This window comes from Lissotriton vulgaris, chromosome 11 (assembly GCF_964263255.1).
Source record: "Lissotriton vulgaris chromosome 11, aLisVul1.2, whole genome shotgun sequence".
Classification (NCBI taxonomy): domain Eukaryota; kingdom Metazoa; phylum Chordata; class Amphibia; order Caudata; family Salamandridae; genus Lissotriton; species Lissotriton vulgaris.
Genome location: NC_141699.1, coordinates 1,077,666,026 through 1,077,691,780, shown reverse-complemented (window position 1 = coordinate 1,077,691,780; position 25,755 = coordinate 1,077,666,026). Strand labels below are relative to the sequence as shown.

The 25,755-nt window shown below is 48.0% G+C and overlaps 1 protein-coding gene across 1 annotated transcript in view; it reads right to left on the bottom strand.

Moving 5' to 3' along the window:
- The window catches only part of LOC147684154 (solute carrier family 12 member 9-like), a 582,177-nt gene that overhangs the window by 246,260 nt on the left and 310,162 nt on the right, over positions 1 to 25,755 (bottom strand). The window contains exon 7 of the mRNA XM_086944548.1: positions 2,324 to 2,481. Coding sequence (XP_086800674.1) covers positions 2,324 to 2,481 — 158 coding nt within the window. The remainder of the gene's footprint in view (positions 1 to 2,323; positions 2,482 to 25,755) is intronic.

The following is a 25,755-nucleotide window of genomic DNA, read 5'->3' as shown; positions in this document are numbered from 1 at the left end:
ACACAACTACTTCAAGGTCTCCAACCGCTATATCTCGTGCTCGCGGCAGGATAATTCATTCCTTCGAGCGAGCCCTTCCCGCTCTGTCTCTTCTCTGTGCAGAATTTCTATTTGCTTTAAGTGGCTTGTTTTTTTTTCTCCCTCTGTGCTGCCGCTTCCTCCCATTGGGGAGTAAATTACCAGCTAGGAGGGCCCTAAATGCAAGACCAAATAATGGTGATGGAGTATTTCTAATGTCAGCATGAATCACAGCGAGTACCGCCGAGCGGGGGCTTGGCGGCTCGCGGGCCTGCTTTCAGGCAACCTTCTAAGCTGTCAGAGCCTCTACTTAGAGTGGTCAAGGTAAGTGGAATTAAGTGGCACAAGTGAACAGATGGCTCCTGGTCCATGGATCTTAGCAACAAGGTTCCAAGAAGAAACAGGGAGGTAATCAGATCAATTTCAGCAAAAAAAAATCTGTTGGAGAGTTTGAAGTCAATTTTGTGTGTTTCAAGAGCTCTATAATGTAAGACCTCCTTCAGGACAGGGGTTGTTTGACAGACCTCAGCCCTGAGGCTAAAAACTCACCCAAGCAGGCATTAGGTGTACATCTGTTGCTTATTAATCCTGTCCAGGTGCCCCCTAGGTGTTAATGCACTCCTGTGTTGATGGCAAAGTTACTCACTTCAGACAATTGCCTCTATGAGGAGCGTAGGCGAGCGGCTATGGGTTAATCCAAGAGACCGTAGTAGATTGAGAAATCAGGTGCAGTATGACCAGGTCTACTGGAATAATGCAGTAATGGTGGACTAAATTACACCCCACGGTGGAAAAGAGTGGACAATTATGCTACAAAGAAAAGCACATTATTGTAATTGTAATTGCATTTATGTATAGTGCTTACTACCTCTGAAAAGGCATTAAAGCGCTTTATCGGTGAATAGCAAGCTACTCCGGAACCCAAAGAGGATTAGGGGTGAGTTGGTATAGGGCGATATGAAATGTACATATGTCTACTATGCGATAAAGGGCTTAAATAACTAGCATGCTCTTTTAAACAGACTTCGATACAAAAAAAATCTCAATGCTATAAAGATGTGCAGGTTTATTGAGAAAGAAACTGCACACATTCAGCAGACCCTGTATAAAATGGTACTTACAAACAAGTGTTGCCTCTATGAAAAGTCATAAGATGATTTTATTGGGTCTTTCTTTCCTTCCATAGTTGAATAGTGAGTTTGTAAGAAAGAACGGTGTACTCAGCAGAAAACAGGCCTACAGAGACACATTTCTTGCAGTAAATTGTGTGTTGTGTCTATGGAACACATCTTATGTATGGTTAAATATTGACTTTTGTTTGAGGTTTACTTTGTGTTCATGCTAGAGGGCCTCTTTGAGCATTTGTTTCCACAAAGAAGAGTATTGAATATTCATACACACATGGGGAGGGGTGGGTTGCAAGTGGAAAACACTGCAGCTGCTTTTGTTACAGAGGCCGATATTACAGCTAGGGTGCAAAACAGGCCCCCCAGTAACAAAAAAACGGCCCTCACCCTGGAGGCCCACCGGGGGAAACGCCCAGTGCCCACTAGAGCCAGTCCGGCACTGCTTGCCTTGACCATTATGTGTTTGTCCAACCACTGGAGCATACCCTATTTACTTGTGTCCTTCCATTGCTCACTTTTGGGGAACTACTTTTTTATTTTTACGTAACCACTCGATCAGAGTGCATGTGCATTGGAGCGGTCTCCGTGTATTTCTCGCTCCCTTACACTCTGTGTTGCTCTCTCTCGATCGTGTGCTTCTCTCCCTTGCTCATGGTGTTGCTCTCTCGCCTGCTTGGTTCTCCCCACCTTCATGCTCTCTGTTGCTCTCATCTGTGTGCTTTGTCTTGTACTCCAGTGTCGGTCTCTCTCTCATGTCCATCCTCCCCATGCACTCCTTATTGCTCCCCCTTTTGTGCTTCTTTTCCTTTGCTCCCCTGCCACACTCACTACCATGATCTTGGTTGCCCACGTCTCGTTCCAAATTATTTTTAATTTGAGTTTTTTTGGCTGGCCGGGAAGCAAATTGCTGCTGGTCCTCCTGCTTTATGAAGAATGGGTAGCCACACTGATGTATATGGTTCCATCCTTGCATTTTTCAGCCATAAAGCAAAGCTATCTCCTTCCTTCCTTTATTTCTATCTTTTCTGTAGTCCAAGTACATCCACATCATCCACCCTTGGCTCTCTTTACCTCAAGATGCTCTTTTAGAAGACCAGTTCCACAAATGTCCTACTGCAAAGGGACCCAAGAATGACCCTCCTGGTCTGAACCCATTGGAGTGCCCGTTGGTGACTTACCGAACAGGTCATCCTTGGCCAAAGCGTAGAGGATGCGCGAGGCTCCGATCAGGTTGCTCATGGAGGCCGAGATCATGGAGGCGTAAATGCCAATGGTGACGAAGGGGTGCCAGACGTTGAAGTCCCGCATGAAGCTGTAATTGTTGAGGAGGAGGGTCCTGCGGAAAGAGAGGGTAGCAAGGATGAGTTCCTGCCAGGTCTAGGACTCAAAGACTGGGATAATGGACAGTGCAAAGAGAGCCTGGTATGACACAATCTAGTCCCTGATGCTGCATCAAAATACCAAGGTATTCCGGCACTTGCACCACAATGCCATGAAGCCCACCGCCCATGGAGTCGCAGCATCACTGGTACCCGGTAGAGACTTCCCATGTCGGAGCCATAACTTAGGTACTCAGAAGCAAAGAAAGGAAAAGGATCCATTTTAGGCTTATGTAGAAGCTACAATACACATTCTTAGAAGTACTGGGATTCGAACAACTAAAATTTGCTGACTAGACAGATGCCAACCACCTCACCTCTGGGACTCACACTGATATACACCTACCGAGAAGTATCTCACCCCTTGCCTTAGGGACTCACCCTGAGATACACCCACAGAAGACCATCTCATCCTTCACCTCTGGGATACACTACTACAAGCATCTCACCCCTCACCCTTGGGACTCACTCTCATATACACCACGTCAAAGCTTCTCACCGCCCACCTGTAGAACTCACCTCAATATATGCCCACAGAGAACTATCTCATCCCTCACCTCTGGAACTCACTCTGATAAACGAGCACCAAGAAGCAGCTCAACCCTCATTTCTGGGACTCATCCTGATATACACCTACTGAGAAGAATATCACCCCTCACCTATGGCACTCACCCTGATGTACGTCGACTGAGATGTACCTCACTCCTCATCTCAGGGACTCAACCCGATATACTCCCACAGAGGACCATCTCACTCCTCACCTAAGGGACTTACCCAGATATACGCCCACAGAGGGCCATCTCAGCCCTCACCTCAGGGACTCACCCTGATGTACACCTACCAAGAAGCATCTTACCGCTCACCTCAGGGATTCACCCAGATATACCCCTATTGAAAAGTATCTCACCCATCACCTCTGGGACTGACTGTGATACATACCTACTGGGAAGTATCTCACCCCTTACCTATGGGACTCATCCTGATATATGCCTGCCAAGAAGTATTTCAGCCCTCACCAGTGTTCAGCATTCATACACAGTCGAAGTGTATGAACGCCGAATGCTGGTGGTTGAATCCCTCATTGCGAACACAGTACCATATGGATGGATGTAATTTCTTACAACAATTGCATATAGTCTTGCTTGTCTGCTTGCTGGCAGCTGACAGAATTTCAGAGCCTACTGTGGCTATAAAAACCTTCGTGGGATATTGGTGAGTCATTTGTTACAATGCGTCTGCATCAAATAATGCACCTGGCTAGACACATAATCTTGCCCTGAGGAAGTCTGTAACCAGGCGAAACACGTTGGCTGCACTTATCTTTATCTGGTTAAGAACTCTCATTAAAAAGTCACAGAATCAACCAAGGGATTTTTTTACTCATTTCCTTTTCATGTTCCATGTATTAATTTTGCATGTGTGCCTTGTCTTTTTGTCTCTCGATTGTGTTCTAATGTATTTAATTAATGGCCAATTGTTAGCTGGCCATCAGAGGTGGGTGACAGTTGCTTAAACCACAAACAAAAAGAACACTTCTGGTAGTGCGTTAAACGGGTCCCCTAGCTACCAATACCTGTTTGCCTCAGAGACCCACCCTGAGACACACCGGTTTAGGTACGCCTCCCCTCACTTCAGGGACTCACCCTGCTATACTTCTGCCAAGGAGCACATCCCATCTCACTCGGACGTAACCTGATGATCACCTGCTCAAGAACCCCTTTACTCCTCACCTCTAGGACTGACTGTGATATTTCTTGCCTCAAGAACACCCCAACCCTCACACTGGGAGCTAGCAGCATAGTTTCCTTCTCAGCAACTCCTTACCCCTCTCGCAGGGAACTCACCCTGAAATCTCATGGTCAGGCACATCTTACACCTCACCTCAGGGGCTCAATCTGATAGTCACCCATGCCTCGCCTCAAGGGCTCCTCCTAAATTTCCAATGTATTCCTATTTAGGACCTGCAAACATACCCCTCTCTTACCCTTGTTTGTGGTTTGGTATTAAAGTTCCTACTGGTGCAAAGTTCAAGGGCATCACAGGAGAGCAAGTTCAGAGAAAGTATTATGCCCCCGGCTCTGCACTTTCCGTGGCCTCACTTTCATTCAGTAAAATGTATTTGTGGATTTTCAATTGCAGTAAACCTGCCATCTTTCTTGAGCTTAAGAAAGTTTAAGTCGCCATACCACTAAAGGACAAACGCCATGTTTTTCCCCATTAAGGCGGAGGAGCATTGCCCCATTGATTGAAATGCACCTCATGCCCCAGAGAAGAAAAATAAAAATATAATACGGTTAAGTATTACCATTTTTTTTTTCAATAAGCCCGTCCTGAGCCAAGCATCAGGACGGGGCGGGGCAGCTGCTGACTGGCAGCAGCACAAAGAACTTATGGGCAGGGCACTTATGCTTAAAGTGCGCATGTCCTTTTGGCTGGCCGTCTGTGTTGGCCAACCACACATGTGCACTTTAAACCTCTCAACCCAGGTGTCTTGGACAGCTGGGTTGAGGCCGAGCAAAAGCCTCCAGTGCTCTTTGGAGGGCTGAAAGAGCCTGTTCCATGCAATCCTGGTGCTGCTGTCCCGCTGCATGAGAACATCGCCCGGATTGGTTGGGGGAGTTGCCTGAGACCCACGCTGGGGGAGTTGGGGACACCGTACAGGACTACAGGCGTGTGACAAGGTAAGTGAGTTTTATTTTCTTTAATGTTTTAAATGTATTTAATGTATCACTGACATGCATTACATTTCCGTTTTGAAGTTACGATATTCTAATGCGTGTCGGCAATTTTTTTGATGTAGTTTGCGCCTCATGCACCCGCACCCACCTCCTATTTTCACACTTCACCACTCCCCGCAGGTGGCAGCCGCCACTGGTTTTTCTTCTATTAACACTTATTAACAGGAGCTGGTAGCATCTGGCAAAAAGCAGAAAGATTTAGAAAGCTCCCCAATGTTTTTCCCAAGGGCCCATATTACAGATAGAGCATACTTTCCATGTTTGTGCCACAGCGCACCTTAAAGCAGGTGGGCCAGGTGCCAATATGGAAAGTGCACCCGCTCAGGAAGAATGCGCTGCCTTCGAGGCAGCCGCGAACCTGCGCTGACCCCAGGGCAGCACATTCAAGAGTAATATGGAGCAGCGGGAAACAACCGTTACAACGCAACTATTACAACGATGATATCGCTGATGATATATGTGCGCCAGCGCTATCTCTTATCTTATCTTATCAACATTTTATAAAGCGCGCGCACACCCGAGGGTTTCATGGCGCTTACCAACAGGTCGCTAAATCTACAAGGAGACCATCAAGCATTAGGCCAAGACCTGAGTGAAAAGCCAGGTTTTTAAAAGCTTCCTGAATGGAAGGAGAACGGTGCAAGAACGAATTTCCAGGGGGGGGGAGTTCCACAGCTTAGGGGCAAGAGTGGCAAACCTGCGGCCTCCCTTGCGTGAGAGCTTATAACGGGGGACAGTCAAAAGAGTTTGAGACGCCGACCGAAGGCTGCGGGAGGGAATGTATCTGAACAAAAGTTTCTGAATAAATTTAGGGCTGCGTGCGTGTAGAGATTTGAAAATTATGCAGGCCAGTTTGAAGGTGACCCGGTGTATAATCGGAAGCCAGTGGAGATTCCTCAAAAGAGGTCTAGCTGACTGCCATCGCGGGAGGCGATGTATGAGTCGGGCCGCCTGATTTTGTGCCATCTGCAAGCGTTTACTGAGTGTAACAGGGAGGCCAAGGTAGATGGCATTGGCGTAGTCTAGATGAGACAACACCAATGCCATTACCACCTGGGTCAGAGCAGGGCGAGTGAGCATCTGACTGATTTTTTTTATTTTCCGCAATTGGAAAAAGCAGGTGGACACAACTGAATTGACCTGTGGTTTTAAAGAGAGCTCACTGTCAATGGGTACCCCTAGACTTTTGACTGAGTTAGACGGAATAGGGGGGGGGGCCCAATTTCGATGGCCAGTAGTGAGGACCCCAGAACATTTGACTTTTGTCAAAAGGAACCAGTTCCGTCTTGTCCGGATTTAACTTTAGTTGGTTCGCATCCATCCACTGACAGATGTGGAGCATGGTGTTTTGAAATTGGTAAATCGAGTCTGGGGAGTTGTCAATTGTAAAAGTGAGTTGCAGGTCATCTGCATAATTAAAGGTGGTAACTTTGAAGGATTGGAGAGACTGGAGTAGGGGAAGCATGTAGATATTGAACAAAATGGGTGATAATGAGGAGCCCTGAGGGACTCCACAGGTGGCGTGGAGATTGTGAGAAGAAAAAGGAGGTAGTCCGGCCGCCTGGGTGCGGTCGCTGAGGAAGTACAGCATTACAGCAGGGAACGCACAAGCATTTGGGGTCCCTTCTGTAATAACAAAGTGTCCCGGGGGCGCGGAAAGCGAAACCAAACACCCGTTGCGTCCCTGTTTCGCTTGTGTAATACGGCTCGAGGTCTCACAATAACGCGTGACAATTCTGCAGATATTTACAGAAAATGTATTAGCAACAAGACAACAAGGCCTGGCCCCTGTCACACCCATTCCATCTTAGGTGTCACCGCTGGCACCCTGTGGAGGGAACGCGCAGTGTCCTCGAGATGATTCCGTATTGACATAGAACGCGGCAGCAGGAAGGCGGAGGACGCGGAGGGAAGGCTGGGTGATACATTACAACAATAGACATCAGAGTGATGCAGATATGGAAGGATAATAAACGACATTAAACACACACAGCTATCAGCATCACTCCTGAGCTGCCTCCAGGCGCTGACACCCTGTTACTGCCGGCTCTGCCTCACAGGCAGAGACTCCCTGGCACTGAGGGAGAGGTAGAGAGACGCCTCTCTTGTGCACGATTTCAGAGACCAGGCTCTCTCTCTCTTGGGGTAAGAGACAGGCACCTGCAGTCCAAGAGCAGAGGCTCTGAGACACATAGGGTAAGGGACAGGCATTATGTGGATAGGAGCAGAGAGAGGGCTTTCAGTCCAAGAGGGTGAGAGACAGGAATATGTAAATCAGAGAACATGGAAAGTGATCGCACTCTGGGAGGACAAAAGACAGGAGCAAGATGTTGAGAGAGGAGAGCTCTCCTTTGAAACCCTCTCAAGGTAAGAGACAGCCATCTGCGGACTAAGAGCAGATTCAGCCCTCTCACTGCAATAGGTTGAGAGACAGGCCTTTGCAGAAGCATCTGTGAAAGAGACTGTTTCCTTACCAATACCCCAAAGACAGCTCCCTCTCTTTTTCTTTCTAACTACTGCTCTCTCTTTCCTTCTGTTGACTTGTTTTCTTTTCTCATTCTCTTGTATACCAGGGTCTGGGTGGGTGGGGGGAGGGCTGGGGGGAGTTAAGTTTATATTCTAGGGAGTGGGGCAAGTGGTCCGCCTCCCCGAGACTCTGAGAGGAGCCAAGAACCCCATCCTCTGGGGCCGAGGTTAAAAAATAAATTAGCACTGGCAAAGCCAATAGGTCTCGACATTGCCCGAGCTATTGGCCTTGTCAATGTGAATGTCTTTTAGCCATGTTATCTAGCATCACATCTGCTGGTCAGCCTGGCTGAAAGTCGCTGAAAAAAGCGCTATGATGAAGCCAGCGCAGGCCACATTATAGAGCTTTTGTGTGTGAGGAGAGGCGGGTTTGTGCTATGGAAAATTGCAAGGGCAAAAAAATACAAGCATTGGCAACGCCAACAGGTCTTGCCGATATAAGTTCTGTTGGCTTTGTCAATGTTTTCTAGCATTTATGAGGCTTCCTTCAGCCTAGCTGGATTGGTGGCTGGGCTGTCTGAGGCCATCTGGGCAACTGTAACAGACGCTTGCAGATGACACGTCGGTGTAAACTTCAAAAGCAGATAACAGCATCACATGGTCTGGGGTTGCTATATTAATGCAAGGGCATGGGGCTTTGTAGGAAGACACCTTCTGAGTTGCCAAAACAGGGTTGTCGTTACCTCCTAAAGACCAACTAATGGGGCATTCAAGCTAGCGCATGAATTCCTCAGGGACGTCATGCCACGGTAACACCGGCTACATATATGTATAAGTGCCGAATTACATGTAATGATAATTTATTAACATGTCCTTAACAAAAAAAATGAATCCGGCTTAGTGTAACACTACTGGTGCTCGTATAAAAAGACTTGGGTCATGTTCCAACCATATAAAACTGCGACAATAAACATAGGGAGTGGATGGAATCGGGCAGAGGTTTGGTGTGGGCAGGGTGGAAAGAGCAGCAGGGGTGGAGGAGACACTCACAATGGAGGCAGCGAGAGACCGGGGCAAGGAAGCAGCACAGAGGCGAGTAAAAAAAACAAAAAAAACTGGACTTCTGCAACTACACTAAACAAGAAATTTAAATAGCCCCTGGTTTTGGGTGGGGACATTCTTCTCGTTTTTCGTGGTACCAACCCAAGCGTGTGTTGGTTTGTGTGATGTGAAGTTGTTGCTTGTGAATGCTGTTCTACTGGTCAGAAATGTTTCTGTAATTTGTTTTTGATCTAGCTGCCTACAACATGGCCATAAATGACAGATAAAGGGGGGACCAGAGACTGGGGCATGGAGAGGGGCAGTGGAAGGGAGAGAAAGAAAGATGGAGGCACAGACTGGAACAGTGAAAAAGACAGAGACACTGAATGCACACTAAGTGAAACAGAGGCAGAGACAGAAAAGAAAACATAAAAACAGCAAGAAACAGAGAGGGGGCATGTGAATATCTTACCTATGCCAGAGCTATACGCTTTGCCAATGTCTTTTAGCCATGCTGCACAGCAACACGGGTGGGTTAAGGTAAAAAACAAAGTATAGAAAAAAGAAAAGGCAAAAAGCGGAATGAAGCGGCCAGCACTGGCTGCATCATAGAGCATTAAAAAAAAATAAACGTGTCCCATAATCATGTATATTTGTTCTACTTATCACATACTTTGGTAACTGAAAACACAACTTTTATCTCTACTGTACCACACCTTAAAACAGGGGTCTCCAAACCGGTCCTGGAGGGCTAGATCCATGCCAGATTTTTTAAATTTCTACATGTATCAATGGGGATATCCAAAAAATCTGGCATGGATCCGGTCCTCCAGAACCGGTTTGGAGACCCCTGCCTTAAAAAAAGGAAAGCCACTAGTAGATCAAAACTGCACTCTAAAACGGACTGCCCTGTCCCGAGTTTCTTAAGCGTTGAAGATACAAATGCGGGCCCAAACATAGCATTTCCACCAAACATACAAAATACTTTTGTCTGTGCATCTAGAAAAGCAGGCCCATGTAGTGCTTTTCATGCAGGTACACAAACTGTCAGTACTGCAGCATTTTCAAGGTTGGACCCTGTAATGACAAACGTTTCAACTGATCCGAGCCCCATTCGCATTTCTTAAGCGCAAACATTAATTTAAAAAGTTCAATAACAGCGGGCCAAAGCACGACTTAGCTTTTCAAAAATGCTAATAAGCTGGCCGAAGCACCAATATTTGTGCTTTACTACAGCTATAAGTGGTTGGAACCAAGTAACACGGGTCAACAAATTGCTACATAGAATACAAGAAAACATGCCCAAGCATAGCTTACGCAGTTGTAAAAATAAGCAAAGAGATACCAACCTTAAGGCGACTCACAGAACAAAAAAAAAGAATGAAGTTCTTATACACAAAGCGAGCAGCGATGAGGGAGGGGATGAGAGGACGGGTCAAGCAGCTGAGTGGGAGGGGATTGGAGATCCTCTCACTTTGAAGTCAGAGAAATAAAAGTAAACAGGCGTCCTCGGAATGCAGCATCTGACATTTGACCTCTGTATTTGAATGCAGAGCAAATGTGATGAGATAAGAACAAGATTTAAAGGTCTGTTTACAGAAATAGAGCTCAGAGCGAGTGAAAACACAAGGGCTCCTGCGAAGTGCTCAAAAACAAAGAAAAAAGTAGTTCCTAAAACAGTTCCTAAAATGGGAGCAGTGGATGAATAGTAGTAAATGGTCCATGCTCTTGGAGAAACTAAACACAAGAACAGCCATGGACAAATGGGGAGAAAGAATATGAGAGCGCTGATGGGGCCAGTAAATGGGAAACCTATGGGCGGGCTGAAGCCCACATGTTGAATATAACATGTCTCTTCGAGAAAGCACATGAGGTGTCTAGCTGAGATCTAAAAAGAAGGGAGGGGGTGGGCAGCCCCCCTCCTGGAACCAACTTCAGCCCAGGGGACCCCATCCCCGCACCCTGAAGTGTATAATAAAAGAAGAGGGAGCCACTCAACCCCCCAGCCTAAAAAGACCCCAAGGACTCCATCCCCGGGGCTAAGTACATACATGAAGGGAGGCTGGCATGTGGCCCCTTTTCCAGAGCCTCATTAGATCCAGGGAATTCTACCCCTGGGGCAAAAATGTGTAATACAATGGGACAATGGCCATGCAACTCTCCTCTCTGAGCCTTAAAAAGGCTCGGGGACTCCAACCCCTGGGGCTGTAACAGTAATTAAGATAAAAAATGTAAGTCCCTGGGTACCCCATCCCGAGAGGGACAGTAGTTCATCAGTGTGGGCAGGGAAACAGGTGCTTGCTCCTGCCTGGAGGGAGAATTTTTAAATCTCTCGCCCAACCTGACCAAACATGGCTTCCCTGCTTGCAGGAGTGCAGGCAGGGAAGCTCAGTCTGATCCCACCCAGCGGGGATTTAAACATGCTCCCACTGGCAGGGAGCAGACTTCAGTTTTGATTCCCTGCCCGCACTCCTGCAGGCAGGGACACATAACAGATATGGCGCCCGCCCAGAGGGAGCATGCAAAAAAGAGCTGCTCCTTCTGGGTGGAAGCAATGCCAGCTACCGCAGAATGTGAGGAGCCGATTGTGGCCAAGCAGGCCCAGGGGCTCCCCCTAAGTGCCCCAGAGTATTATTTGTGGGTGTCCTGGGTGTGCTTAAGAGCACCCATCTGCGAAACTGGGTTATATGGTCTCTGAGGCCGGAGAAGGCCTGAGAAGGGGGGATGCATGGCTCCCTGTCCCCTTTTAAATAAGATAGGGCTCAGGAGATGGGATACCTGGACCAATGAAGGCTCAGGGAGGGGACCAGGTGGCTCCGTTCTGTTTTTATTTCAATTAAGCTCCCGACAGTAGGACTGAGGCCAAATAAAGCTCAGGGAGGGGTTCTGGGGCCTCCTCCCCTTTTTAATTGACTTTGGCCCTGAAGTGATGGGGTCTCTGGTGCCTAATGAGGATCTGGGAGGGAGCTGCAGCCCCCACTCCTCTTAGTATGTGTTGTTTTGTGGGTGCCCCGGAAGGTCACCGGGGTACCCACATATCATTTAGAGAGGGCTATGGGGATGGGTTCCACAGGGCCACAATAGGCTCAGGGAGGGAGGTTGCAAGCCCCCCCTACCCTAACATATATATTTTGGCCTCAGGGATGGTGTCCCTGGGGCCTGAAAGCCAACGCTCCTCGGCACATGCCAAAGGCCAAAGTGACAGTTAGTTCTGGCAACTAAAACACGTGCTCTAAGGTAACTATAACTTGCATCCTTACCATGCACAGCTAATTACCCCAAGTACTGCACCACTCATGACATTTTCTATGACACCATCGATAATATCACTGCAGCATTTCCAATTAAATTATTGATGTAAATGTAAATGTATTTGAGCTTATATAGCGCACAGCTACCCGCAGTGGGTTTCCCGGCGCTTGCTTAGGGAACCCGTCCTGGTATTCCCCTGTGAGATAACCCCGGCAGGGTATCCACAAGGTGAAAGCCAGGCATCCCGCCGCGAGGGGCCGTTGTGGAGATTAAGCAAGCTATTGCCCAGAGTCGCAGAGTGTGAACCCGTGAGTCGAGAAGGCACCGGAGCGAGAATTATCGAGTCCGTGGAATTTTTAGCCCAAGACCCGCCGAGGCGGGGAATTGAACCCTGGTCCAGGGCCGATCTCAGCTTCCGGGTCTGCCGCCTCTAACCCCTGAGCCACACTTCTCCACGCAAACTGTGCATGATGGGGGTGTGAATTATAGTAAATAAGACAATATCGATGTACGGTGACAGTGACACACAGAAACGTGTACTCAGAGTCCCAAGTATATTGGCTATGGTGCAATTGCAAACTTTGCAGGATTACAACCTTAGATTCCTGTCTTGCAAGAAAGTCATCCTTAATGGAAGAGGAAACCTCACACACTTTATTGTGTCATGCTTCATCATAGGAATTCTCTCCCCACCCTGGTAGAACAGTGCCACCCGGGCGGACTCAACCTCCGCGAAGACTGGCTAATTAGTAGGGAGTTCTTGCATAAATCTTACTGGACTACACCATATAACAGGGGATCCAGATAAAAATTCTAAAAATACCTTAGAGTTCCTGGGGAAATATACCTTTATTAGTGGAACACTAGGTAAGATTAAAAATTAAAAGGGTTGGGTACTGGAGTATAATGACTCCCACCCAAGAACTTGCCAACATGTTTCTGCCCACTTTTTCTAGCCTAAAATGTCTGGGGCATTCAACAGGGCATACGGATCCCTATGTGAGAAACCTAACCCGTTCCAATTTAGAATCGGTAAGGTTAGATGGATTTTTACTTGGGTCCTACCATATTTTCCAACCTGTGAGAAGTAATTTGTCCTTGCAACCCTAAAGTGTAGGTGATACCATCTTCATGGTCACAGAGAGGGAGGGGTCCTTTTTTGTCACACATTCGTCAAAAGGTACGCCCGACTATTATACCTACCCTGTGTCCCGCTCTGCGCCGTGGTACCGTGTGAATTATAGTAACCTTAGGGTGCTGCTTATATTTACCAGAGCTAACAGGGGCACTCACCAATAATTTAGAGAGAACCTGGGGATGGGGTCCAGGGGCCACAATAGGCTCTGGTGGGGGGCTACAAGTGTCCCCCCATATATGTATGTTTTGGCCTTGGATGATGGTGCCCCCGGTGCTCAAAAGCCACAAAATGCTGCACATTCCAATGGCGGTGCGCAGTGTGGACATTGGAAACCTACGGGGGCCAGGCCCTGCGTCCAACCTCTCGCTGAGCATGTCCAAAGGTTGTGTGCATTTTGAGTTTGGCTGTCTCCAGGTGGGTTTGCCACAGAGCCTGACTGCAGGCCAAGCCCTGTGGCTAACGTCCTTTGGCTGTGCGCCGCATGGGGTTGGCCTCGTGTGGGGGTGGGAAGTTGGCCACCGGTCCTGTGGCCAACCACTTGCCACGGATGGCCAAAGGCTGAGCGCACTGTCTGTTTGGCTGCCTGCGGGGTTGTAAGCTTGGCCAGGCTGCAGTTTAGGCCATGTGGCCACCCCCCACCGTACACGGCCATCTGCCGTGTGTGGTGGGGGGGTTGGCTTTATGTATGGCTCTAAAATATTTCTTTATGTAAATACAACTCCAGAAATTCACACAAAAAAGGTTAAAGTTGCATTACAGTTAGGTGAGAATTTCAGTGTCAACGTAAGGTTCAAAATTTACAAAACCACAGAATTTCACCAGTTGTAGTTTATTCCGGTAACTATATCTTGCGCCCTCGCCATGCACTGCTAATTACCTCACATATTACATCACTCATGACAGCTTCTAAGACGTCATTGATAATATCACTGCACATCTGCAATGAAATTATTGATGAAAAAACTGTGCATGGCGGGGGCGCGAGTTATAGTTACCTTAGGGCATGAGTTATAGTTACCAGAGCTAACTATAACTGATGAATTTCATTGGTTTAGACTCTACCCTGGTACCTTACCAATAAGCCCAGAGCAGCCTTCCTTAGTTAGGACACTCACCTCCCTTCTGCTCAAAGCCCTCCCAGGCCTCTCCTCCAATGCCACATTTTTTGCCATCCTCACACAGGCCCCAGCATTTGCTACTTTCCAACAGCACCATCGCAGCCGCTCCCACCTGCCCCAGCATTGCCCCCTCACCTAAAGACAACCCTCGCTTTCTCCTCATAGGCCCCGTCTCTGCTCTTTTTCTCCACACAGGCCCAAGCCCAGCCCTTCTTCTCAGAGACCCCAGCCCTACCTTCCTCCCACCATCCCTGGCCAATCCTGCAGACCCCAGCTCTGGCCGCTGCCTCCAAAGAGGACCCTCAATGCCACCTTCTGCCAGTGCTTAATTTGAGCCAGTGGTTTCAGTTGCTCAGCACAGGCACTTATTTGTCAACACCAGCACTTGTGATAATCTTCCTCATGGTGGCGCTGTTTGTCTAATTCAGAGATGAGTACAACAACAGTTGTTTATTAATTCCCAAATAAACTGAAAATGAAAATGTAATTATTATTCCTAAAGCTTTGTGGGCCTAGAATGGTCTAAATTGTCACACCTGTAGGGATGTGATGGTTAGTTGTGATAGTACTTTCATTAGCAGCATGATTGGGTCAATGTGTGGTGCAAGCTGCCGTGGCCTCCTGATGAGAGCCCTAGCAGTTAACTTTTTTTTTTTTTTAACAAATTAAGCACAGCCCCAGCATTGTCCTGTTAGTTTCCTCCCCACAGGCTCTATCTTTCCCTCTTTCTTGCACCCTCCATCCTGCCTCCACCCCCCAGGTCCGAGCCCTGCCCTGCCACGGTTGGTTTAGCAGCTCCCTGGCTGAAGAGTGTGTGGGACTTGCTCGCTAATGAATTGCAGAGGGATTTCGAGGCGGCCCTCAGCCTGGCCTCTCTATTAAGCTTTATCATTTGGGGACGAGGCGGACATTAAATATTCAGCCGTCTCTCTCACTCCATGCAAGCAATCACGGCTCGATTTCCCCTGAGGGAGCGCGGAGTCCGTCTCCAGCCCCTCTGCGCCCTGTTCGGCCTCCGCGACCGGCGCCCCCCTCTCCCGCCCACCCCTTCTCTCTCGAACCCTCACCCTGGCTCTACCCACCCCTCCTATTCCTGCACCCTCTGTGTTGTGTCTTTTATTTGGAGTGTTTCCTTCTCTGTGCTATCATGTAAGGCAGGGGGCATGTGGAATCACGTGGTGCTGCCCACGTGAGTACCGGCGTTGGTGGCTTCGTGGACTAATGGATCCACTAAACGGGCATGTGTTTGACCTCATGCTCACAGGTTCAAATCCCAGCGGGTCAACTCAGCCCTTCATCCTTCTGAGGTCGATAAAATAAGTACCGTTGAGTTGGGTAACAATAAACATGTGTTATTTAGTGTCAAGATACCTGTCTGGGTCTACGCGCTCTTTATAAATAATTATACATGTCTGTGTTATGAGGGGCGATGCTGGGAGTTAGAAAAAAGCTCCCTGTGTTTCCCCAGCCTGAGGATCACCCTGTCAATCTTTCCTTCCGAATCTTTCTTTCTAATCCATCTCACATGGCTTCCCCAACTTTTATAATAGTGTATAAACTGATTATGGCGTACCAGAAGGCCGCCATGTCTACCTGGCCTGACTCTGTGCTTAATTTGAAAATAAATAAATAAAAAAATATATATATATATATATATATATATATATATATATATATATATATATATATATATATACATATATACACGTCCCAGGGCTCTCGTCAGGAGGTTGCACCGCAATTTGCCCCTGCCATCCTGCCAATGACTGTAACAACACAACTACTAACTATTTTCACATTTCAGAAATTTTTGCTGCTTTGGGGGGTTGTTTCTGAAATACAGAAAACATTGCCAACCTACAGCAGTGGTATATTTGCACCACGATAAAAGAGCCCACTTAACAAGAGGAAGTGACTTAACGGCTAGAGCAGCCGAATTTGAAGCTGGGGAACTGCGTTTGAGTCTCGACATTGGCTCCACATCCTGTGATAATGGGCAAATCACTTAGGGATCGATTACGATGTTGGTCGGAGTTGCCTCCGACCCACACTGGGAATGCAACCGCACATGGGGCGGTCTCATACTCCCATTTGTCTATGGGAGCTTGTGCCGTGGTCGTAAACCAGCTGTAGCACAAGCTCCCATAGAGAAATGGGAGATTGTGTTAATCCCTGCACCGTGAGGCAGGAACCTCAAGGTGCCTGCCATGCGGTGCAGGGATTATCTGGGGGCACCGTAGGTGCCCCCTCAGCCACCAACCGGAGCCTCAATGAGAAGGGGGCCCTGCTAGGAGGCCCCAATCTCACTTTCTGACAGGCTTTCCATGTCTGGAAGCCAGGCTTAGAAGGCCTGTCAGAAAATGAGCATCGTAATCCCTACAGCGGAAACACCGTCCATAGGGATTACGGGCCAGTCTCTAACTCACCGACGGGACCCGTCGGAATCCAGCCGGAATTACCTTCTGGTTTACATTCCGACCGCCAACATTGTAATTAGGCGGGCGGAATTGAAAACCGTGATGAGGCTCAGAAAGCCTCCGACCTGCGGTCAGAGGCTTTGCGGGCCTCATCGTAATAAGGCCCCTAAATTCCCCGTGCCTAAAAATGAATGTGACAGCCTGCAATGCAACTGTTGCTCATGTAAAGCGCTCTGATACATTTTGGTCGAGTTTGCGCTATATAAAATTGCAACAGCAAAAAAATCCAGACAGGCCGAGGTGGAGCTCTCAATTTGGGGGGCAGCCTTATGTGGGTGGGTGGAGAACTGAACTTCACAACGCCAGAGGATTTGTAGAGAAGTGGTTGAGCTCATAATACCCCCTTATTAGTGAGGTCCAAATACTGCAGACGTGTACAGATGTGTGCGTGGGGGTTTGTACATGTGTGTGCATGCTTGTATATATTTATTGGATACAACGGAGAGTTGCAAGGCACTCATGCCCACCACACAAGCATACATGCCCACACATATATGTACTCCACATACAGACCACAAAGACACCCCCACACACACAGAAAGGCAAACACACATACCCATACTGACACGCCATACACAGACAAATGAAAAACATAGCACCGGGCGACATTTGCGTTAGCATCATAACAAGCAACATTTCTGTAGTTTTTTGTCACCCCTCGTTATTCATTTTCGAAATGACTATTACGACACACTGGGTAATTACGCTTCGCAGGAACGACAACAAACAACAGAGCGTGAGCAGGGCCGGACAGGCCATAGCGGGCACCGGTAGTTTCCCCGGCAGGCCTCTAGGGTGGGGGCTAGTTTTGGGCTCCTGGGGGGCCGTTTTTGTTACCGGGGGCCGGCAATACCGGCCCTCGGTAACTAAATCGGCTGAAACCGACTGAGCAGTTTGCCAGGGCCGGTTTCTGTTCCCAGTCCGGCCGTGAGTGCTGTAGATCATGGTGATTTAATTTTTTTGCAGTATCGAATTAGCCCAAATGCATTCTCGTGTTCAAACTGGACTAAAGGATGCATTTTACGCCAAAAATACAGCGGCAAATGGCATTTTTGCTGAAACTTTCAATAATTACACAAAAGCAATTTACACACATTTTGCACACCCCTAGAAACACACACACACAACACACTCGCGCGCACACACACACACATAAATCTACATACACAGTGACTGCCAGACACAGTCTCTCTCTCACACAAACACACTGGGAGCATGGCACCCACCACCCCTCTCGTTATAAGTAATGGCGGTGCATTAAGATATTAGACCATGACAGCTATAATTCTAACCAATTTCAGTCGGCTTCTTGTTAATCAAAGTGAGGCAGGAGCCATTATTTATGGCAGCACTCCCCACAGATGAAAATGGAAGGCTACACATAGCCCTACTAGATTCTGCATGCCCACTCCTGGATGCCAGCTTTGCTGCCCACGCCACAGACCCGCCCCCTGTCACTGAGCCCTGGCAGGTCCTCATACATGTTCCCTGCCAGGAAAAAATACATGGATTCATTTCTGGAAATAGCATTTGCCAGAGCACAGGCGTCCATTAGTGCGAATTATGCGTTGCAAGTGCTTGGGCTGGCCAGGGCCGGACTGGGAACCCAAAGCAGCCCTGATTATTTTGTAGGACCAGCCCTCCGCTGAGGGAGGGGGGCGAGGGGGTGCAAGTGTAAAGCACTGCTGCTTTTGTTACTGGGGGCTGATATTGCAACAAAGCTTCCAAACCGGTTACGAGAATCAATAAAAGACCCCCCACTGCTGCAAAACTGGCCCCCACCCTTCCAGCCTCCCGGAAAAACGTCTTATGCCCACTACGGCCAGACCAGCCGTGGGTCTGGCTAGTGATGAACAACTCTGCGGTGCTCAGAGGCGCAACTAGAGCCAAATTTCGGGGGGGCTAAGAAAAAATTTCGGGGGGGGGGGCTGAACCTTTAATCAGTAGGCAGAGTGGAGCTGCAGGGGCTCTGAGAAGGGGTGAAACAACTGCAAGGCCTAATTAACATTCAAATGGTCTTTTAAAGACCTGTGAAACGTTCGGGTGCAGCTCTGTGTGTGCCCGGGATCTGTCTCATCCCGGGCTGCCACACACAACAGGGGGGGGGGGGGGGGGGTTTGGGGACTGAAGCCCGGAGAGTCAAATGGGTGTTGCGCACCTGGCGGTGCTCAGGCTAATGTGCAACGTGCCTATCTTGGAGTTGCAAGAGACAGGTGTGTCAATACACAAACCATTAAATAGTGCGTATGAAATCAAACCTATCTGTCCCAATGATAGTGTGAAAATATATTGTATAGCAACATTTATGTAGCACTTACTACCCCTATGTGAGGCGCTGAAGCATTTTATTGCATAGCTAGCGTGCTACACCATGTGGGGTTTGTGGTTCGAAGTGTGTTGTCTTAGTTTTAATCTTGTGTGGGAAGTGTTTCCAAGTTGTGAGTGATGACAACTGAGGTGCAGGTATTGTGCTATTGGGACATAGCATTTAGCAGTGTGATGGAGAAGAAATGTGAGAGACAGGCACACAATTTGCGGTTTTCAGTATGCTGGCAGCTTTTAACAGCTCCGCAGCCCCTTTATGCAATTGTGTTTTACATTCATAATCCACTTAGCTAGTTACTTCATGGGGTTTCAGTTCTGGGATATTTTGTTTAAAGTTTGTGGCCCTGAACAGGTGTTTATGAAATGGAGGAAGTATGAATGAATCTGGTGGGATAGACTTTGATGATCCCGTATGTGTCATTGTGACATGTCACGAAGTGGTGGTAGTATGTAGCTACGGCGGACCAGCAGTGGTGGACTAAATTAAAGTTGTCCATTTGCCGACGGCATGTGGCATGATCTCTTCAGTTATTCTGCGCCTTTTCAGTTGGTAATGGGTGGTTTATTGCTGTGGACATGTACAGCACATGGTGATGGACATGACTCTTAGCAGTTTAGTCTTATGTGAGTGTAAGAGTGTCAAGCAGCAAACGGGAATTGTTAAACAGCCTCTATGAACTACATTCAACTGCCTGATTGCTGAGTGGTATAGTATTAGTTTTAGTGTGGGTTGTATACTATATTTTGATTGCATTTTATAGCTCTTACTATCCCTGACAAGGAGTTACAGCACTTTAAGCCAGACAGCACCCTGCTCTGGAACCCAGGGTTATTGAGGTTTTTATGTGTTATTGTTGGGTATTGGGATGCATCTTATGCTCCAAGGACACAAAATCATGCATTTAATCCAGTTTCAATGTGGTAGATTAGATTATTAGGTGTTTGGCGTGATCTATAGTGGGAAAGAGAGAATGTGAATTCATAATTCATGCAATGGTTGGCAATATTAATAGATGTGCTACAGGAAATTAGCTATTGTTAGGTTCTAGGGTATCACTTCTAAAGTAGAGGTTGTGATCTTTGAAAGGAAATGTGAGCAATTAGCAGAGATAGAATGTTAGGGATTCAGACAAACATGCATGTGAGTTAGAGGAGGATGGGCTCAGAAAGCAGACAAGCAAATGATAAACCAGCATTGGCATAGCCAATAGGTCTTGCCTTTGGGACCTTATAAGGGTTTAGTTATCCAGCACAATATCCTTGGTGCAACAACATCAAGTGTTGCATGGCTAAACACTTATAAGGTACCAAAGGCAAGAACTATTGGCTATGGCAATGCTTGTTTTGAGGGAGAGGCTCGTGCAGTTATTCCACTGTGAGGTAGAGATGCTGCAAGTGCTTTTACAGAAGCCCCTGTGACATTGCACCTCTTCAAAATGTATCTTGGGTCTGGTGTAATACTTCTAGCCCCCATTCCCGTCTTCTCATACCCAATGCATCCTTAAATGTCCAATGTACAGCTGGGATTGAAACTCCTATTACCCCTTCCCTCCAGTGACACTTTACCCGTCACAGGTGGTGGTGGTGGACATGGTGGTGGACGTGGTGGTGGACATGGTGGTGGTGGTGGATGTGGTAGTAGCAGTGGATGTGGTGGTGGTGGTGCACGTGGTGATGGTGGATGTGGTGGTGGTGGACGTGGTGGTGGACATGGTGGTAGTGTTGGACATGGTGGTGGTGGCGAACATGGTGGTGGAAGTGGTGTTGGACGTGGTGGACATGGTGGTGGTCGACGTGGTGGTGGTGGACGTGGTGGTGGAGGATGTGGTGATGGTGGACATTGTGGTGGTGGACATGTTGGTGGTGGTGGACATGGTGGTAGTGGTGGTGCACGTGGTGGTGGACGTGGTGGACATGGTGGTGGTGGTGGATGTGGTGGTGGTGGACGTGGTGGTGGTGGTTGTGGTGGTGGACGTGGTGGTGGTGGACATGGTGGTGGAGGTGGTGGTGGAGTTGATGGTGGACATGGTGGTGGTGGTGATGGTGGTAGACATGGTGGTGGTGGTGGGTGGTGGATGTGGTGGTGGCGGTGGATGTAGTGGTGGACATGGTGGTGGACATGGTGGTGGTGGTGGACATGGTGGTGGTGGATGATGTGGTGGATGATGTGGTGGTGGACGTGGGTGGTGGACGTGGTGGTGGTGGTGGTGGTGGTGGATGTGGTGGTGGTGATGGATGTGGTGGTGATGGACGTGGTGACGGTGGATGTGGTGGTGGATGTGGTGGTGGTGGACGTGGTGGTGGTGGTGGACGTGGTGGTGGATATGGTGGTGGTCGTGGTGGTGGAAGTAGTGGTGGTGGACATGGTGGACTTGGCGGTGGATGTGGTGGTGATGGTGGACGTGGATGTGGTGGACATGGTGGTGGTGGATGTGGTGGTGGTGGTGGATGTGGTGGTGGTGGATGTGGTGGTGGTGGTGGATGTGGTGGTGGTGGATGTGGTGGTGGTGGACGTGGTGGTGGTGGACGTGGTGGTGGTGGATGTGGTGGTGAATGTGGAGGTGGATGTGATGGTGGTGGACATGGTGGTGGATGTGGTGGTGGACTTGGTGGTTGTGGACGTGGTGGTGGTGGACGTGGTGGTGGTGGTGGACGTGGTGGTGGACATGGTGGTGGTGGACATGGTGGCGGACATGGTGGTGGAGGTGGACATGGTGGTGGACGTGGTGGTAGTGGGGTGGATGTGGTGGTGGTGGACGTGGTGGATGTGATGGTGGTGGACGTGGTGGTGGTGGTGGATGTGGTGGATGTGGTGGTGGTAGACATGGTGGTGGTGGTCATGGTGGTGGTGGTGGTGGTAATGGACATGGTGGTGGTGGACATGGTGGTGGTGGATGTGGTGGTGGTGGACGCGATGGACATGTTGGTGGTGTATGTGGGGGACGAGGTGGTGGTGGTGGACATGGTGGTGGTGGTTGATTTGGTGGATGTGGTGGACATGGTGGTGGACATGGTGGTGGACGTGGTGGTGAGGGTGGACGTGGTGGTGCTTGTGGTGGACATGGTGGTGGTGGACGTGGTGGACGTGGTGGTCATGGTGGTGGACGTGGTGGTGGTGGTTGTGGACGTAGTGGTGGAGGTGGTGGACATGGTGGTGGTGGACGTGGTGTTTGTGGATGTGGTTGGGGTGGTGGTGGTGGACATGGTGGGGGTGGTGGACGTGGTGGTATGTGGAAGGAGAGAGGGGTCTCGAAGGGGGCACAAGGGGCGGGGCGTGTTTCCGTGACCATCATTAGATAGTGTTGTGTACTGAAAGCTAATCCAGTCGCCTCTATTTTCGTTTCTAAAGAATAAAGACAGCGTGGTTAGGCCTGTGCCCGCCAGCCCCAGTAGTAATTTCACAGTACTTCAGGAGGCTTCAATATCCTCTTCTAGCGCATTGTTCCATCCACTTCGCGCCTTTATCTTCCACATAGCATTAACTGCAATTTTACATGGAACGAAGTGGAAATAAAAGCACTTCACCACATAGTTTTTTTTTTGCAGAGTTTTATATAGTGCGAGCTTGACCCGAATCGGGTATCAGAGCGCTTTACATAGCACCAGTTACGTTACATGAGGACACATAGTTACTGGCATTCAAAGGAACAAGAGGCTTTCATGCACCAGATATGCAATTTTTTATTGAGGGGAGAACCAGAGACTTTTCGGCTTTGCTCTGACCAGTCCGCATCAGTGCCTTTCAAAAAGCTATCACAATAATAATATAAACAAGGATCAGGGTGTGTATGGAGAAGACGGGGTGGACCAGATAGACCCACACACAGCGTTTCCCTTGCGGGATCGAGCAGGGGTACCATCTGTTTTCAAGATAAAAACGAACAGATGGCGCCAATGATCGCTCCCACAAGGGAAACGCCAAAAGTGCACGCGTTGCAATAGAAAGCAATGCAAAACGTGCATGCTTTTAGGCAAAAGTGCTGATCGATTGCAAAAGGTCCCTCCTATGCAGCGCATGCGCACTGCGTAAGTGAGACCTAAAAAGGAATGGAAGAGGTGTTCTGAAGACAGGAGAGTTGACAATCTAATGTTCTTAGATCAAGGTCAGTTTTCATTCATGATTTTAGGAATATTGTGGAGGCTTTTGAGATAACATGCAAAACTGTAGATAGAAATATTATTTGAGTGTGCAATATCACTGTAGGGCATGAGGATCCCAACGTGCGCACTCATCACCAGCACAAACAAGGTAAATAGAATTAAAAAAAATATGGTTTCATTTTCTCATAAATGTCTATGGAAGGAACACCCAAAATGCAGGAATGCTGTGTTTTAAATGTTTCTGGTAGCTATGCTCCTCCCCTTTTCCTCTGCTGAAGGAGAACAGAGTCTGTTGTAGTGAATTTGTGTAAAGTAGTGCTTATCAGAGCAAGTACCACTGGGGCTAACTCCAGTTTGAAGCACTCGCAATAAAATGTGAAATCTTGCATTTGGCTGTCATTAAGCCTCCTGTCACAGTAATCAGACACACCAAGGAAAGGACCTGCCTGGAAGCGTCCTCACCTAAGCAATACCAAATGCAGCCCCATCCCCCACACCGACCCTCTACCAAGCATGCCGTCTTCAGGAAGAACAGGTAATCAGAAACCCTTTTCTGTGGAGAGCCCTGTTTTTTTGTTTTTTTAATTCAACAATTTTCATATCCATGCCCATAGTTTCCAGAGCCCTATTAACCTTCTTTCTCACTTTGGTGTCTGGTCTCCACCCTCAAGCCATAGATATGCAAGCAATACACATCCACTGTTTTGGGAGGTTGAACCCACCTTCATCCTGTGTCAATGTTGAATATTAGACTTTGATGGTGTAAAGATAATCTCACTTATTGATAACAATCAATCACATTTTAACTCAAGAAAGGTAGAATCGTGGGTATCAAATACAAGAACAGGCATGATCTATGCAAAGGACAGGAACACAAAACAACCATTAACATGGCATTAAACAGAAAAGATGCCAGAACCTTTATTCAGTTCAAAATAAATAATCCCTTGCCTGACATTTGCTCCAGGGCTTCCACAAGACTGCCACTTAGTGCTTAACTTGAGATTGTGTTTTCAGGTGTTCAGCACCAGCACTTAATTATCAACACCAGCGCTTCTGACAGTCTGCCACAAGGTGGTGCTGTCTGGTCAATTTAGAGACGACCACAACAACAGTTAATTATTAATTCAATATATATTAAAGATGGCTATTACCTGCTGCACAAGCTACTTTTATAGCTTTGGGGGCCTGAAATAGTATGAATTGTCACACTTGCAGGAGTGTGATGGTTAATAGCTGTGTTGCTTCTGTCATTGGCAGCATGGCAGGGGCAATGTGTGGTGCAAGCTGCAGTGGCTTCCTGATGGTAGCCCTGGCACACAATTGTTTTTTGTTGTTGTTTATTTCTACAAATTAAGCACTGCTGCCACCGATTCAATGAGATACATGTGGAGGTTTAAAATAAAAGGCACAACATTTTCTTGATTGCATTTGTTTACCTTAGTGTTGTGATGTAAAGCCACCCACACCGAGAGCCAACTGCCATAAACCTATGTGAAGGTGCTGCTGCATGCACCAGGAATGAGCCTCCAAAATCTAGCAAAACAAACAAGATGATGGACGGAATGTTGCACAATGGCAAAATATTCACCCCCAGTCAGAGATCTGGGTTTAATCCATCGTTATTTTGCTCACCAAGCCACCCCAGTGGTATGTACAGACGTGAGTCCCATGCTCTCCACACCACTGGAGTCAAGCTATCCTGGCTGAAGACGGATGATAGCCAGAAACCGGTCCTAGGATGCTTGATTCGGGTCCAGGAAAGACATGGCTTGACAGTTGGGGCTGGACTGTTCCCATGAGGCACAGGGTCAAGGCTGATTTGCATATGGCCATGTCTGAACTGGGGTGGTGTGGAGTGCAAAAAAACGATGGATTTATGCCCAGATCTCTGTACTGGGGTGAATGTATGACATTGTTCTGCATTCTGTCCATCAACTGTTGTTTTTGCATTTGCACCCCGAGTGGGATGGGTATGCTCAGACGTGAGTCCCATGCTCTCCACACCACTGGAGTCAAGCTATCCAGGCTGAAGTAGGCTGATAGCCAGAAACTGGTCCTAGGATGCTTGATTCCGGTCCAGGAAAGACATGGCTTAGCAGTTCGGGCTGGACTGTTCCCATGAGGCACAGGGTCAAGGCTGATTTGCATATGGCCATGTCTGAACTGGGGTGGTGTGGAGTGCAAAAAAACGATGGATTTAGGTCTGTACTGGGGTGAATATATGACATTGTTCTGCATTCTGTCCATCAACTGTTGATTTTGCCTCCAAAATCTAGAACATAAGATAGAACCTATACAGAAATATAGTAATTGTGCATGTGGTTGCATCTATGTCAAATAAACCACAGACAAAAGGAATCCCTTCACATGGGGACAAAGCACAGGGAATTATACCCCTGGTTACTGTGCTGGTTCTCTGCTTTTCTCACAGGATTTTGCTGCAGTAGCACAGTCGCTTATTTATTTATTTATTCAAGAGTTTTATATATCGCCTGCTAGACCTGAAGGTATTAGAGCGCTTTACAACAAGAGGTTTATATAGCGCTAGCTAGACGTTTATGGTACGTAATCC